Source organism: Leptonychotes weddellii, chromosome 12, assembly GCF_054177405.1.
Source record: "Leptonychotes weddellii isolate Sample4059 chromosome 12, ASM5417740v2, whole genome shotgun sequence".
NCBI lineage: Eukaryota > Metazoa > Chordata > Mammalia > Carnivora > Phocidae > Leptonychotes > Leptonychotes weddellii.
This window is the reverse complement of record NC_138380.1, coordinates 72,344,861-72,359,255: the sequence shown is the minus strand read 5'-3', so window position 1 is coordinate 72,359,255 and position 14,395 is coordinate 72,344,861. Positions and strand designations below refer to the sequence as shown.

General features: G+C 34.6%; 1 protein-coding gene and 1 pseudogene across 1 annotated transcript in view; both read right to left on the bottom strand.

The window, feature by feature from the left end:
- Nucleotides 1-3,981: 3,981 nt before the first annotated feature.
- LOC115939712 (U2 spliceosomal RNA) lies at nucleotides 3,982-4,075 on the bottom strand (annotated as a pseudogene).
- A 2,322-nt stretch (nucleotides 4,076-6,397) lies between these two features.
- The window catches only part of PCLO (piccolo presynaptic cytomatrix protein), a 346,987-nt gene continuing 338,989 nt past the window's right edge, over nucleotides 6,398-14,395 (bottom strand). The window contains exons 24-26 of the mRNA XM_081800627.1: nucleotides 12,932-13,066; nucleotides 12,372-12,517; nucleotides 6,398-10,137 (exon numbers count right to left, since the gene is read on the bottom strand). Of these exons, the coding sequence (XP_081656753.1) occupies nucleotides 9,997-10,137; nucleotides 12,372-12,517; nucleotides 12,932-13,066 (422 nt within the window). The 3' untranslated portion in view covers nucleotides 6,398-9,996. The remainder of the gene's footprint in view (nucleotides 10,138-12,371; nucleotides 12,518-12,931; nucleotides 13,067-14,395) is intronic.

Genomic DNA, 14,395 nt, shown 5'->3' with positions numbered 1-14,395 from the left:
AATACACTTAGGCTTGGCCCAGAAAACAGAGATGACGATTTGAATGGTCTGCTTTGGAGTTTGGGTATCCATGTTTTTTAAAGCTCTTCAGATGATTCTAATACGGAGTCAGGGCTGGGAACCGACCCTTAGAGAAATTTTCCTTTCTCCTCTTGAAGGGGGGTTGTTGAACAAGTACTTAGATGCCATCTTCTCATATTGCATGCTAAAATTTACTCACTGCCTCTTTTCTGTATGTAGCCAGATTGTAGAGAATCATTCCCTGTCAAATAAGTCCTTCCCTTTGACTTTGCAATTTATTCAATCCTCTCTCATCTTAAAAATCAAGTCAAACCAAACCAATTGACCAACCAACCAATCAAAGAACAAAAAAACTTTAGATTTCTTCTTCATACCTGTGACGGTCAGTGTTATGTGTCGACTTGGTTAGCCGTAGTAGCCAGTTACCCAAATACGACTTGAGGCCTGTTGTGATAGGATTTTGTAGAGATGATAAGCATCTCTCGTCAGCTGACTTTAAGTGAAGAGCTTGTTGTCAGTGTTCTGGTGGGCATGCCTGATCTCACCAGCTGAAAGGCCTTAAAATCTTTCAAGAGTTTAGGTTCCAAAATGAAGAAGAAATACCACCTGTGGACCAAGGTGTCTACTTTCTGCCCGAGTTTCCAGTCTGCCCTGATACAATCCAAGGGTCTAAAAAGATTTAGATACTTGTCGAGTCCATTCTTTAAAATTGGTTTCTGTCCCCATCATTCCACTGAAACAGCCTACAGAAGTTATAATTAACCTTCTTTTGCCAAACACATTTTTTTCATTCTTTTTTGAGAGGCTTCATTTTTAACCATTACTTGTTCTTGCTCTTTTGAAATTGTTTTAAATTGTGAAAAATACAATACACAAAAGAATGTGTGGCTTACATAATAATTGCTATGCAAATATACATATAATCACCGTACAGATTAAGAAATAGGACATTGCTAGTGTTTAGAAACCCCCCAAACACTATTCTCTAATGACGTCTGCTTTATTCCTCCAGGAGGCAAGCTATTTTTCCTTTTGTGTTATTCAGTCCTTTCGTTTTTTTTTTTATGGTTCTTAGAATCACACTGGGTTTTTTGGTGGCATGTTACTTTTTCTCCGTGTATTTGTGAAATTCATTCATACTGATACGTAGAGCTCTCATTTATTCACTTTACTGTCCTGCATTATTCTTTATTCAGCATCGCTGCTGAAAAATACTCATCTTCAGCACTGCTGCACCACCAAATATCCATGTCATTGTTGGTGGGGCTGTTTTGAGTTGGGGGCTACATTGAATGATAATGCTGTAAGTACACTTACAAGGATGATTTTCAAAATACTTAATGGTATATATGGCAAGGTCATACACCAATCACAAGTTGTCAAACCCATCTGAATGGAAGGCGGACCAACCAGAAACAAATTTCTCTGGTATGCTGTATCAGTACTTACTGGCTAAATAACCACCTGGCACGCTTGAAAATGTCTCCTGACCTACAAGTTCAGGAGTTTTTCTGATGTGCGTAACGAGGAGTGCAATTATTGAGTGGTAATGTATGGAAATCTTCATCATACAAGGTAATTTCTAGCTATTTCTAAAATGGTTGTGACATTTTGTACTTACACCATTTATACTTAATGAGAATTCCATTTTCAATGTGTGGCTTCCTCAGACTAGATTTTTCCTTATGTATGTGCATAATGTATCACTGTACTTTAAATGGAATTATCCTGAAAACTAATGAGGTTTAGCATCTCTTTATATGTTTCTTAACCATTTGGATTTCATCTAAAGTATCTGTTGAAGTGTTTTTCCTATATTTCCCTTATGCTGCTTTTCTTTGACCTCAGATTTGTATTATTTTTATTTATTTATTTATTTTTTTAAAAGATTTTATTTATTTATTTGACAGAGACAGAGACAGCGAGAGCAGGAACACAAGCAGCGGGAGGGGAAGAGGGAGAAGCAGACCTCCCCCCGAGGAGGGAGCCCGATGTGGGACTCGATCCCAGGACCCCGGGATCATGACCTGAGCCAAAGGCAGACGCTTAACGACTGAGCCACCCAGGCGCCCAGATTTGTATTATTTTTGACACTAGTCTTTTTTTTTGTTTTTTGTATCAAATATCTTTTCTAATTTTTTTTTACTTTCCTTATCAATTTCTTTATGGTGTCTGAGGAACAGAAATCCTTATTTTTATGTAGTAGTATTTTCCTAATTTTCCTCCTGGATGGTGTGCCTTGTTTAAAAAATCTTTTCCTCTCCCAAGTTTATGAAGTTATTTTCCCATATTACCCTCTATATGTTTTATAAATTTGTCTTTCATGTTAGGTCTTTAAATTATATGGATTTTATCTTTGCAATTTGTGACAGGGTCCAGTAGCATTTATTTTTATGTTTTTCAATTGACTCAGGCTATTTAATTGCAAGTTCATGGTTTTTTGCAGACCTGCTTTATCTCCTCTGTTGTATATAAAGTCCATTTAGGGATAATTTTGTTCCATTGTCCCAATTTCTCCTGCATTGGCACTATATTCTTAATTTCTATACCTCTATAATAAGTCTTAATATCTGCTAGAAAGTGTTCTTATATTTTGTTCTTGCTTTTCAGTGGGCTCTTCCTTGGCCCTTGTGCTTCCTTGGCCCTTTTTATACTTGGCTTATCAAATTCCTCTCACATTTGAAAAATTTAATTGCATTGAATCAATGGATTTATGATTTGGGAAGAATTGTATATCACTACTATGTTCAGTTTTTCAATCAATGAATGTTGTATTCAGCTCTTATTTAATATCTTAATAAAATTTTATTATTTTCTTTGTAGAGGTCTTGAACTTCTTTGTTAATTTATTCTTAGGCATTTGAAACTTTTTATGCTAATAAAAATCATTTCTTGAAATTTTCATTTTCTGATGATTTCTTGTTCACAGAGAAGAAATTTATTTCTGTGTAGTTTTTATAATTAGTAAACTTGACAAATTCTCTTACATATTTTAAAACAAATTGATTATTTTGGATTTTCTACACACAAAGTTGTATAATCTACAAATAATTATAGTTCTTTTCTTCTTTCCCACTTCTTACACCTTTACTTGTCTTTTTCTTCTCTTGCTTTGACACAATGGCTAGAAACTCTGGCAAAGGCATTGAAGAGAATGGTGACAATAGGCATACTTGCTTTTTTTCTGGTCTCAAAGGAAGAGCCTTCTATCCTTTCACCAGCAAAGTTTTTCTTGTTTGTTTGTTTGTTATTGGTAGATAACATTCAGCATATTTAAAAAGTATTCCTCCATTCCAAGTGTGCTATAAAGTTTTTGTTATGAATGGATTTTGAATTTTATCAAATATTACCCAGCATCTTATGATTTTTGTACCTTAGTATATTAATGTACTAGATTTCATTAATTCATTTTCCAACATTGAAACAATCTTGTGTACCTGGGATAATTCAACTTGATCATGATTCTTATCACTTTGATACGTTTCCAGATCTTTGAATCTTGGCATATACATTACTTTTTCCTACCTGTGAATGGTAAATTGGCCTTCTTTCTACTTTGATTACAATAGGTTTAATTTTATTGAACTTTTCTTCAAAGAATCAAATTGTTGGAAGGTCATTTTTTATTGAGTAATCCATGGAAATAATTCTTAATTTTTACAAATAATAAAATAAAAATATGATATAAAATAAAATAAAAAATGAAACTTTAAAAATAAAATTTTAATTTATTTGGAATTGTCATTTAAACGGAGGTAAAAATTTCAACACTTTGCCATCATACTTTTATTATTATGTTTTGATAGAAAACTATTTTGGTTCAATATGCTATCAAAGCTTTAAACTGTAGATGCGGGAATTTTTCAGCTCTTAAAGCCTAGATAATCAATAGTCAAATCATTAATCATCATCTAATTACCACCTTTTAGATCTGACATTATCTTCAAAAAATGTTCCAAGATATGTTTTACCTAAGAATGCTATTAAAAGTTTGCCATATTAGATAATATACTTGATACTCCACTTGATCTTAGCCAAAAGGCCAAGAAGCGATAACATATCAGATAAAAGTTGATCAAGCAGTGTCAATGCAATCCTAAATTTAGTTACTTTTAAAGAGATAAATAGAAAAATAAAAATTCAAGTTAAATAAATCTCCTATACTGTTTTAAGGTTAAGGAAATGATATATAACTTTCTTGCCATAGAGAGATGTTATCAAAGAATATAAGAAACATATAAGTTTACTCAAAGATGTCCTTGACTCATTAAGAAAGGTAAATTTGAGCATTAATAAGAATAATGGTTTCAATGAATTAAAACATATAAAATTTTGAATCACTAAATTCTTCTCCTGAAACCAGTATTATACTAGTCAACTAGAATTTAAATAAAAACTTGAAACAAAAAAGTAAAAAAAAAAAATATCACATTTTGTTTTCATCCTTGAGAGCAATGATAATAAAAATAAAAACAAAAGCTTATTGGTCATCTTTGGAGGATGATGGGGAACCATTTCTTATTTTGAAAAATGGTAGGTAAAGAAAAATTGTCCAACCTTTTCTGCCTTTATCCTAACTTTCCTATACAAACTATACGACTGGGTAATCAACTATTGGTTGAAGGGAAGTTTATCCCTTCATTGACTGAATTAGAATATCACCATTTTGTAACATTTAGTTAATTAATTGATCTATACTAGCCATTGAGCACCAGTGGCTGTAAACAGGACAAAATGAAAGACAGCCAGACATTATATACCTCCCAATGGAAGAATATAATGCCAGCCTTTGACCTTGAACATGAATCAGGTCAGGTCTGTAGGGCAAAAGACCTGTAGGGCAATACAGAGACAGAGGAACTTGTTAAGTACACTGTGAGTATGCAGTCAGCAAAAATCCAATTTGGTAGAAAGACCAGGTTTCTTCAAAAAGTAAGATTCACTGAAAAAGAAGGGGTTGGCAGGAGAATATGTAGACTAAAAGAAGCTTAGAAAACATTTTAAAAATAAAACAGGAAAACCACGGGAGTATTTGTTTACTAGGCAGATGTCAGTGATAACTCAGGAAGTAATTATCATAAATATCAGGATGGTGGTTGCATTTAGGGTTTGAGAGGGTGTTGTGAGAGGGAGGGGTAAAATGGAGGTCTTATGAGGTGACTGGCAAAGTTTAATTTCTTGACCTGGGTGGTGGTGACAAGAGTGTCTGACATATAATAATGGATTAAGCTATACACTTATTTAATTCTGTTTTCTGTGCTGGGTTTAAAATTTATTTTTTAAACTGGGTGAATGAATGTATTTATGATATAATTTTCAGAGAAGATGTTATGAAAAATTCTATTTCTATAATAAAGTATCAACTTATCAAGTTGGTAAACACAAGAAGTCAAAGTTGACATTTTCAATATTTATTGGGAAGGCTGAGGCAACAGCCTTTTTATACAGCACAGTCTGCATATGCTATCAAGATACATCTTGCATACAATCACAAAACCGAGACATATTTTTACATAGAGAAAAACTCAAGACAGATTTACAAGCATTTTTAATACAATTCTCATGTATTTCCGTTGAATTTCTACAACCTTTAGCCCAAGAACTGGTACTTGTTCATTAGATTTTTCCAGAGAGATTTGGGTAGAACAGAAAAGAACACATTAGCAAATCACCAACACGGCATGCAACATGTAGTTAGAAACAAGACATATCTCCAAGTTCTTTATTTTTTATTTTGAAATCAATTTTATTAGATTTTTATTTTTTCAGACAAGATTTTTTTTTCCCATTAATATCAGATGTGTTTTTGTTAGGATATTAGCACACACATTAATCAGTAGTGGGAGCACCTGAGCACATCACCAACAAATATATAGACACAATCAAACGATAATCATATTCACATGCTGAATGCCAAATGAAATTAATATTTCAACTTTGTCTGTTTTACCAAATGTATAGTAGTTATGTACAGGGTAACCATTTAAGAAAATGCTCTCGATCTACATATCAGATAAGGAATCATTTGATTAAATGACTTTGACTTAATGGGTACCTTTAATTATGACAACATGGAACATACAGAAAACATCAATGTGTCTTAGTCAATGAGAATATCTGTTTCACTCATTCATTTTTGTACTACATCAAAGGCAAGTAATTATTAAAGAGACGGCTCATAATTATTCATTGAGCTTTCTTTCACTTCCATGTCAAGCTCAAAAAGACGGAAACTCACTCTGTCACATGGAGAGTTATAAACATATATATAGCTGTAGTTGGCTGCTTTTGGAATATTAGACATTATAGCAATGAAAATAAGTTTTTAAAAATATTGTTAGTTATGATTTAAATAATAAAGTAAAAAAATACTATAAACATCTTTATGATATCTTAATGAAATGAAACATCAATCAAATAATTTCTAATAAATTGGGCACAATGTAGTATAGAATTTTATTTTGCTTCACATGACCACCAATCTAGTGTTAAACTACCACCATCACCACTATTGTTACGACCATTCCTATAGTAAGAATCAATATCAGCTGGTTACCAGCTATAATATTCCCACAATATGACTATTTTAATGTGTGTGATCCACAGAACTAATTTCACTGATACGCTGAAAATATGCATTTATTTGTATGATTACTTACAATATGGGCACATTAAGGAACAAAGACAATCACTGCTCCTTAGTCTTGCATACTGTTCTTTTCAACAGAAATGGTAAAGAAAGAGTTCCAAGTCACCAAAAATCTTCTTAATCTTAAGTAAAAACGGGGGGAAACACCAACTTCTTGCTTATACTGTTACCTATGTCTGTAATGACCATTCTACAAATCCCCATCTTCCGTAAAAATTCACTCTGTGCTTTTGCTTCTACAGCTAGAAGTTTCTTTAGGACCAAATTTTGAACCAAGAAGCAACTCCAGTTTCTGATGACTCAATGAAGTTGTGGGGAAAATTAAGATGCTTTTCGAGATATAGGTGTTGGAATTGGACTGATTGCATATTGTTTAGAGATTACAAACTTTGTCATCAGTAAGATTAAGAAAAAAACTGCTTCCAAAAAATAAAAGAAAGGAAAAAGTGGAAAATTATGTGCCGTGATATATACAAAAAAGTAAAAAACACCAAGAGCCCTATTTGCAATTAAAAAAGAAACAACTTTGTTGTAAGAAGGGTAATCGACATCATTCAGAAGAAATGCGTTTGTTCGAGGATTAGTGTTGCATAGAATATTTCCCGTACAACTTAGGATTTTGGTCAGCTGCAAACTTGGCACACTGTGGCAGGATCTTATGCTCTCTGAAGGGGGATGCTGGTGCACAAAAAAGAAGCCCTATCGTTAGCTCTCTTGATTGACCTGGCCCCATCATCACTGGTTCCTCGGAACAAAGGGGCACCTAGAATGGAGAGACTCCTACCCTTTCAGGTCAAATAGCTACCAAGGGATGATCTTTGTTTTGGTGGCACCTCATTTGTGTTATTCTAAAAGAAATCGCAACTGGAATAAAGTCAAACTTACTGGTCATACAACCTCTCATCCATACCCCTGGATGTACGTGGTTGCAGAAGAGGGCCTAAGGTGAGCTAGAGTTTCCTTTGAAGGGCAAATAGCAGAACCTTTTTTGTTCAGAAAGAGATCTTCCGAAGCCTTTCCTTTCCCAACGATGAGTGATGATTACAAGCTCCCTAAAGTGCTCACTTCTGCTGGAAATATCCATAGCAACCATCAGCAGATCTAGATGTCTCTAAAAATAAAATCCTAGCAGGATCAAGTCTCCAGCAATCCCTTCCCTCATGCTTGTTGTAGAGCAGTATCAGTGGTGAAGGACACTGCATTATCAGGGAGGACAGGTAAAAAAATAGAGGGAAGGAAAGGAACTGCTTTCTCCTTGGATTGGGGAAGAGTGCATGTGTATTTCTTTATGAATGTAATAAAGATATATAGCCTGGAATTTATTAGAGATTGTTTTATTTTTAATGTTTTACATTTAATCAATTCCTCTCAAATTTAAATTATGTTTTTCTTTAAAAGTGAGAAAATTCCATATCCAACCAACATATTTGGAGGTGATTTCTCAAAACCCACTAAAACCTCATCTTTGAATGAAGAAGCAGCTTTTAAACTCAGAATGCTCTGGGGCGCAATTTATTTTGGCAGAGGATATGCGAATAGTGTAAGATTGGTATGATTCATTTCATTTATAATAACCCAATTTGAAAATCATTTCGATTTAATTCTTCACCTTTTCTCAGGTTCAATGCAAGTTTGTATTTTAAAGAAAAACCATTAGTTTTGGAGTGAATACACTACTCTTATCCAAGTCAATGTCTACCGTCGGTATGGAGGATGTTCTTGCATATAAAATTTGAGAAATAAAGAGCTGCATAGTAATTATTCCTCACTTTATGTATAAAACTATATCTGAAAATGTGCTTTCTTTTTTTCCTCACAGTTCACTTGGCTTGATCATCCCAACATCCCATTAGGAAGGGTAGGAATATGTAATTATTTTTATCCTACAAATAAGAAACTGAGGGAAAGTGACTTTAAGTGACATGTGCAAGGTGACACAGTTAGTCAGTGGCAGGACCAAGACAGAAGCCAAGCTTTTTATCCCAGCTGAGTGCATTTCCTACAACTCCATTCTACTGCCTTTGTCTATAGTGTTGGTCGATGGAGAAGAGGATGCTTCATTTCAATGACTTGGACATTGGTCCTTTTATTCCGTATTAATAAAATAGCTCAGGTTAATATAATCTCAATATAATGTTGACTTTTCACCTATTTTCTCAATATTGATGACCTTGATCACTGCAATATTGTCACTAACAGAGAAAAATGGAGCACTAGGAAGAACCTGAGTCTGGTGTCAGGGTTTTCATTATACAATCAGTTAATGCGCTAAGGACAAAAAAAGCATTATGGAAGAGCAGGAAATGACACCAAGTGAATTAATCCATGTCAGGGATTAATATAATTTGTTTGCCAGAGAAAGAATTTTCTTTCTTTCAATACCCCACTCAAGAGAAATGAAATATGTGGAATAACATTTATTTGCAATTCCACAAAGAACAACTTATCAGGCTTCCTGGAACATACCATTTTAATCTATGTTCTTTGGTATGTACATTGAAAATGTATTGGCTTAATGGTCACTTAAGGAAATTTTGATGTTTTCAACCAAGGGTCCAATATTTTTTGGGGCAACATTCAGTGCAAGCCAATCATGGCTTTATTTCTAGATAAATGTAATTCCATTTCCATTTAGTATTATCTTCGCTCTACATCATTTCATATTATACAAATGTGCTTGTAGGACATGAATTCCAAAGTTGGCGATGCTCACGCTTATAACATCTAGACAGAGAGAAAACCTAAAAGCCATAATTTCTCCATCTCCAGTACCCTTTCCCTCTGAACACAACCACCTCAGTTCTAGTCTTGAACGCATACTGTAGTTGTATCCTATGTCACAATCTAAAAACAGTAAGTCGTCTGAGAGAAGAAGATGAAGAAGAAAGATCTTTAGACTCCTGAAAACTGAGACTTGTTACATCACTTCTTTCCTTTCAGGCAAGGCTGTCTTGCATAAATGATCAACTTTGTCTTGCATGAGGAACCATATTAATATTTGAGCAGCTGCCTTTAGCTATAGTTCAACTCTGCTCAAAGGTTTGTGCATTAAGTAATCAAAATAGCTCTCGCTGTTTTTCTTGAAGCAATCCAAGGACTCAAAGCTCTTTTTTTTTTTTTTTTTTGGTCTCCAATATATGAACTTCTTCATTTGAGTTTTTTTCTGTGTTCCACAACAAAACATTCACGAAGCTTTAAGTATGTGTTTGCCTGTTGTTCCTCCTCTCACGTTTACCCCTTTAAAAACATTGTAGAATAGTATCCAACTCTAGTCTTGATTTGAAATTATTTAGAGCAGTTTCTATACCCTGAGCAGACACATTTCTTCAGTGGGTTTGTGTAGGACTGACCAAAAGTTTGTGCCAGTTGACTATTCTTTTTCTGAGATCCACTTTGTCAAGCCAGATACAGGCTTCGCCAATCAAGGTCTTTTTCATAAACTTCCCTCCATTAGAGAAAAGTAAAATCTAGAAAAAATAGCCAAAATTATATATACTTGCATATATTTTTCAACCTTTTTTAAAGGACATTTGATCATCAAAGAAATAACACAGACAAGAAAGGGTGAGGGGAAGTACCAGCTATACGTATAAGAAAACTAATCCTCAAGATGTCCTCAAAAGATGTGCAGAATATTAATTAATTCACACCAGCATCTCCCAAAGGAAAAGACACATCCTGGAGGATATGAGAATTTTAGATGACATGTATTAGCAGCTAATTCTGACTAGGTTTATGCTTACACGAATGGAAAGTTTCTCTAAAGAACTTTGCTAGGTACATTTTCTACTAGTTTATGAAATATTAACTCAAATACGAAATTATTTGAGTGCTGAATAAATAAGTAAGAGCTCACGAGGCAGATAAAACACAACATTAATTTTATTTAACATTCAGTTACTGGTGATTTTACTATGCTATGTACTTCCAAAGTGATTTCTTGTCATATGTAGAACTTATGTTAGTTGAAATGCCATAGGATTTCAGACTCAAGACATTTTTTTTTTTTTCTCTTTTAGAGAGGAGTTGAAAGAAAGGTGGAGAGCATTAGTGGTGCTAACCATGAATCCCTGACAATTCTTTTTTGCTCTCTCTCTTTTCAGAATCTCCTTTAGAAAATTCATCTTCCTTCTTGGCTAAAACCTTACTTTTAGGTTTCTGACTTCAAAATCTACATTTCTAGTTATAACTATCTCTTCTGGCCTCTGGTTTTGGGGTTTCAGATGTATTGTAGATTTTCACTTGGATCCTGCTTTCTTATCAAATGTATCACATTTCAAACAAATGTGTGATCTTTCTCCCTCGCTGTCCCCTCTCTAACTACTTAATCTCTGTGGATGACACATCTGTTCACACAGATTGCAGGGCACCCTTTAGCTTTTTTTTTTTTAATTTCCACTCTAATGTCTGTCAGTACTCTCAGTACAGTTTTAGCTTGGTAATACTCTTATATTTGTCTTTAGTGTAGGCCCTTATGTGCCGATATCATGGTCTCACTCTTCCCATATTTTTTCATCTCTTTCCTCCTGCCTCCTTTTCCCTCTTTCATTCCTTGTCCCTACATCTACTGAAGACACACTATGTACCAGGATTGTATGAGGCTGTAGAACAAAGAACAATACAAGCCAGGCCCTGCCCTAGAGAAGAGGAAGGTATGGAAGCAGTGACAGGTAAGGGCTGAGTTTACATTGAAAGATTGTGGACCAGTGGGATGGGTGGAGAGACATGAGGAAGACGATATTGAAGGGGAAGAAAAATAGGAGCACAACATTGGAGGCTTAACCTGATTTGAAAAGACTGTGGTGTGGCTGGAGCATAGAGTGTGCTGGGAAGTATACACAGAGATGAGATTAAATCAGTACAATTAGAGCTCACCTTAGAGGACTATGAATGAGGCAGGATGTCGGTGAGTCACTGAAGGGCTTTAATGAACCTGCTAGTCAGTGTTGTTATCTATCGACCTACCTATTTTTTTTTTTAAAGATTTTATTTATTTATTTGACAGAGAGAGACACAGCGAGAGAGGAAACACAAGCAGGGGGAGTGGGAGAGGGAGAAGCAGGCTTCCCGCAGAGCAGGGAGCCCGATGTGGGACTTGATCCCAGGACCCTGGGATCATGACCCGAGCTGAAGGCAGACGCTTAACGACTGAGCCACCCAGGCGCCCTCGACCTACCTATTTTTAATTCAAGTATACTTAACATGCAGTGTTCTATTAGTTTCAGGTGTACAACATAATGATTCAGCAATTCTATACATTGCTTAGTGCTCATCACAATAGGTATACTCTCATCCGCTTCACCTATTTTACCCATCCTCCCACCCTCCCACCCAGTGTTTTTAAAAGATACCTCCACCAGCAGTGTGATGGAATGAATTAAGAGGCCAAGACACTGATGGCAAGGAGGCCATGTATACTGCTAAAATGATCTGAGTAATAAAGATGAGGACCCAAAGAGGATTAGTGACAGTGAGCATAAAATAAACTGAGTAGTCAGAAGAGAGAAGACCTGGTAGCTAATTGGATGAGTGAGTGGGCTGTGGAATTCTAAAGGCCCACTGGAAAACACCTCTAAGAATTAATTAACTTGTAAGATGTCACATACTGTATGATCGGTATACACATGTTAAATAACTGAATGGAAAACAAATCCTGTATGAACAAAAATTTTAAAATAGTCGCAATATAATATAGAGTTACCTGAAGAGAATGTCCAGCAGGACTGAGGCTGAATCTAAAAGTTTCATTGAATGAGGGCTCTCTATCATGTCGGCATACTCTTGTTTTTTTCTTGATCACCTTTTTCTGGGTAGAGATGTTCATCACATATATTTTTACATATAAATCTGAAAATAAGAATTCAGCTTGTAAAGTGTCCATGACTCATACAACTTTCTGTTGAAAGAATTACAATTGTACACTGAGAGCTCTTGTATATTTTACACAAAGCTAGCAGGCTGTGCTCGACTTGTTTCAGACAACATAAAGTGATTGAAAGATACACCAATTTTCTTAGCAATTCAGTTATCCTGTTGTATGGTAAATACAGTACTCTAAGATTACGTGTTGAGAAAATTTAGCTAAAAACTAGTAAAATATCAACTTATTTCTATGTAAGAGAAATTAATTCTTATTTTTCATTTTTCAGATGTATTTGGTGTACGGCCCAAATTTTACTCTACATTTTCCAGATTATTTAGGACATATTCCTACAGAATTCCTAGATGTATGACATTGCTCATTATCATAAAATTAGATACCTGGTAAGTGATCGGGAGATTTAAATTTGTAGGTGATATTTCTGCACTGGAGAATCTCAACTATTAGTTGTTCACCATCTGTCTTCATTTCCTTCTTCAGTGCAATCTTGATTTCGCCCATTACCTGAGTTTTGACTGGGAGAATTTAATAAACATGTTAAGAAATATGAAATGCCATCTATCAAATGTTTAATTCAGTAATTCATTCTTACATTTGTTTATTGCTTGTCAAGTGTTGAACACCTTACTGTATCCTGTGGATACACAGATGAATAAAATATAGTCCAAGCCCTTAAGGAGTATAATATCTCTTGGGGAGACTGATAAATTACACACTTACAACAAAGTGTGTTAATATAACGACAAACTAGTAAAAAGGGAGGTATGGAAGAAATGCAAGTTGATAAGTATTACTTAACTGCAGATTATTAGGCCAAAAGAGGAAACAGATGAGACCACAAGAAGACAGGTATCCATAAAAATAATATAATTTTAATTTAATCTATAGGAAATCAGTCATGTGAAATACAAGAGTTGTTTGCTAACAATTGCTCATTACCAGGCTTGCGCAAGAACATTTGCTACCACAACTAAATGTTGTTATATGTTCTTTCTACTTCCTTTCTTTTCCTGTATAAAAGAATAGCCAACAAGAATATGTAGTAGTGAAATTGCACAAGGGAAAATACCATGAGAGACTTAAATGAATCCAGTGTATTTCTTTCAAGTGTTTATCTTGGATCTTTGTATCACTGAAGAAGCTATTCATGCTAGGTCATGTTCTTTAATGATTCACCCTTTCCTCTGTCAATTCATATATGCATCCACTTCTCCAATCACCAACAAGTATTTTATTTCCCACCCTACACTGTGATAAGCACTCTGTTAGGAAGAATGGTTACAATGGTGAGCCAAAACACACATGCTTATCAGTTTTATGGTTTCTCCACCTATTGGGAAGAAAGCCTTAACGAATTATTTTCATCAATAAATGTAAAATTAGAAAAAGAGAAAAGGTAATGAAATACAAGAGCGTGGTTCCAAGAGAGCCTGCGGAAGTATTGCTTGAGCTGAAACCAGAAGGATGAGAAGTTAACTAGTTGAAATGGATTAAGAACGTGCTACAGAGAAGGAACAGTGTGCTCACAGGAGGGAACATCATGGGGCTGAGGAACTAAATATATGTTCATGTGATTATGACATATTGTTAATTGGCACCATGTTAAGAATTTGGTTTTTATATTTAGGACAATAGGAAGCTATTGAAGGTTTCTAAGTTTGGATATAAATCACTTGTTCTCAGACATCTTGGTTTCAGACTTCTTTACACTCTTAAAAAAAATGGAGGGTCCTCAAAGAACAATTGTGTATATTATAGCTATCAATATTAGAAATTTAACATTTCTAATTAAAATACAAAATTAGATATTCTAGAATACTTATTGATTCCATTAAAATGACAAT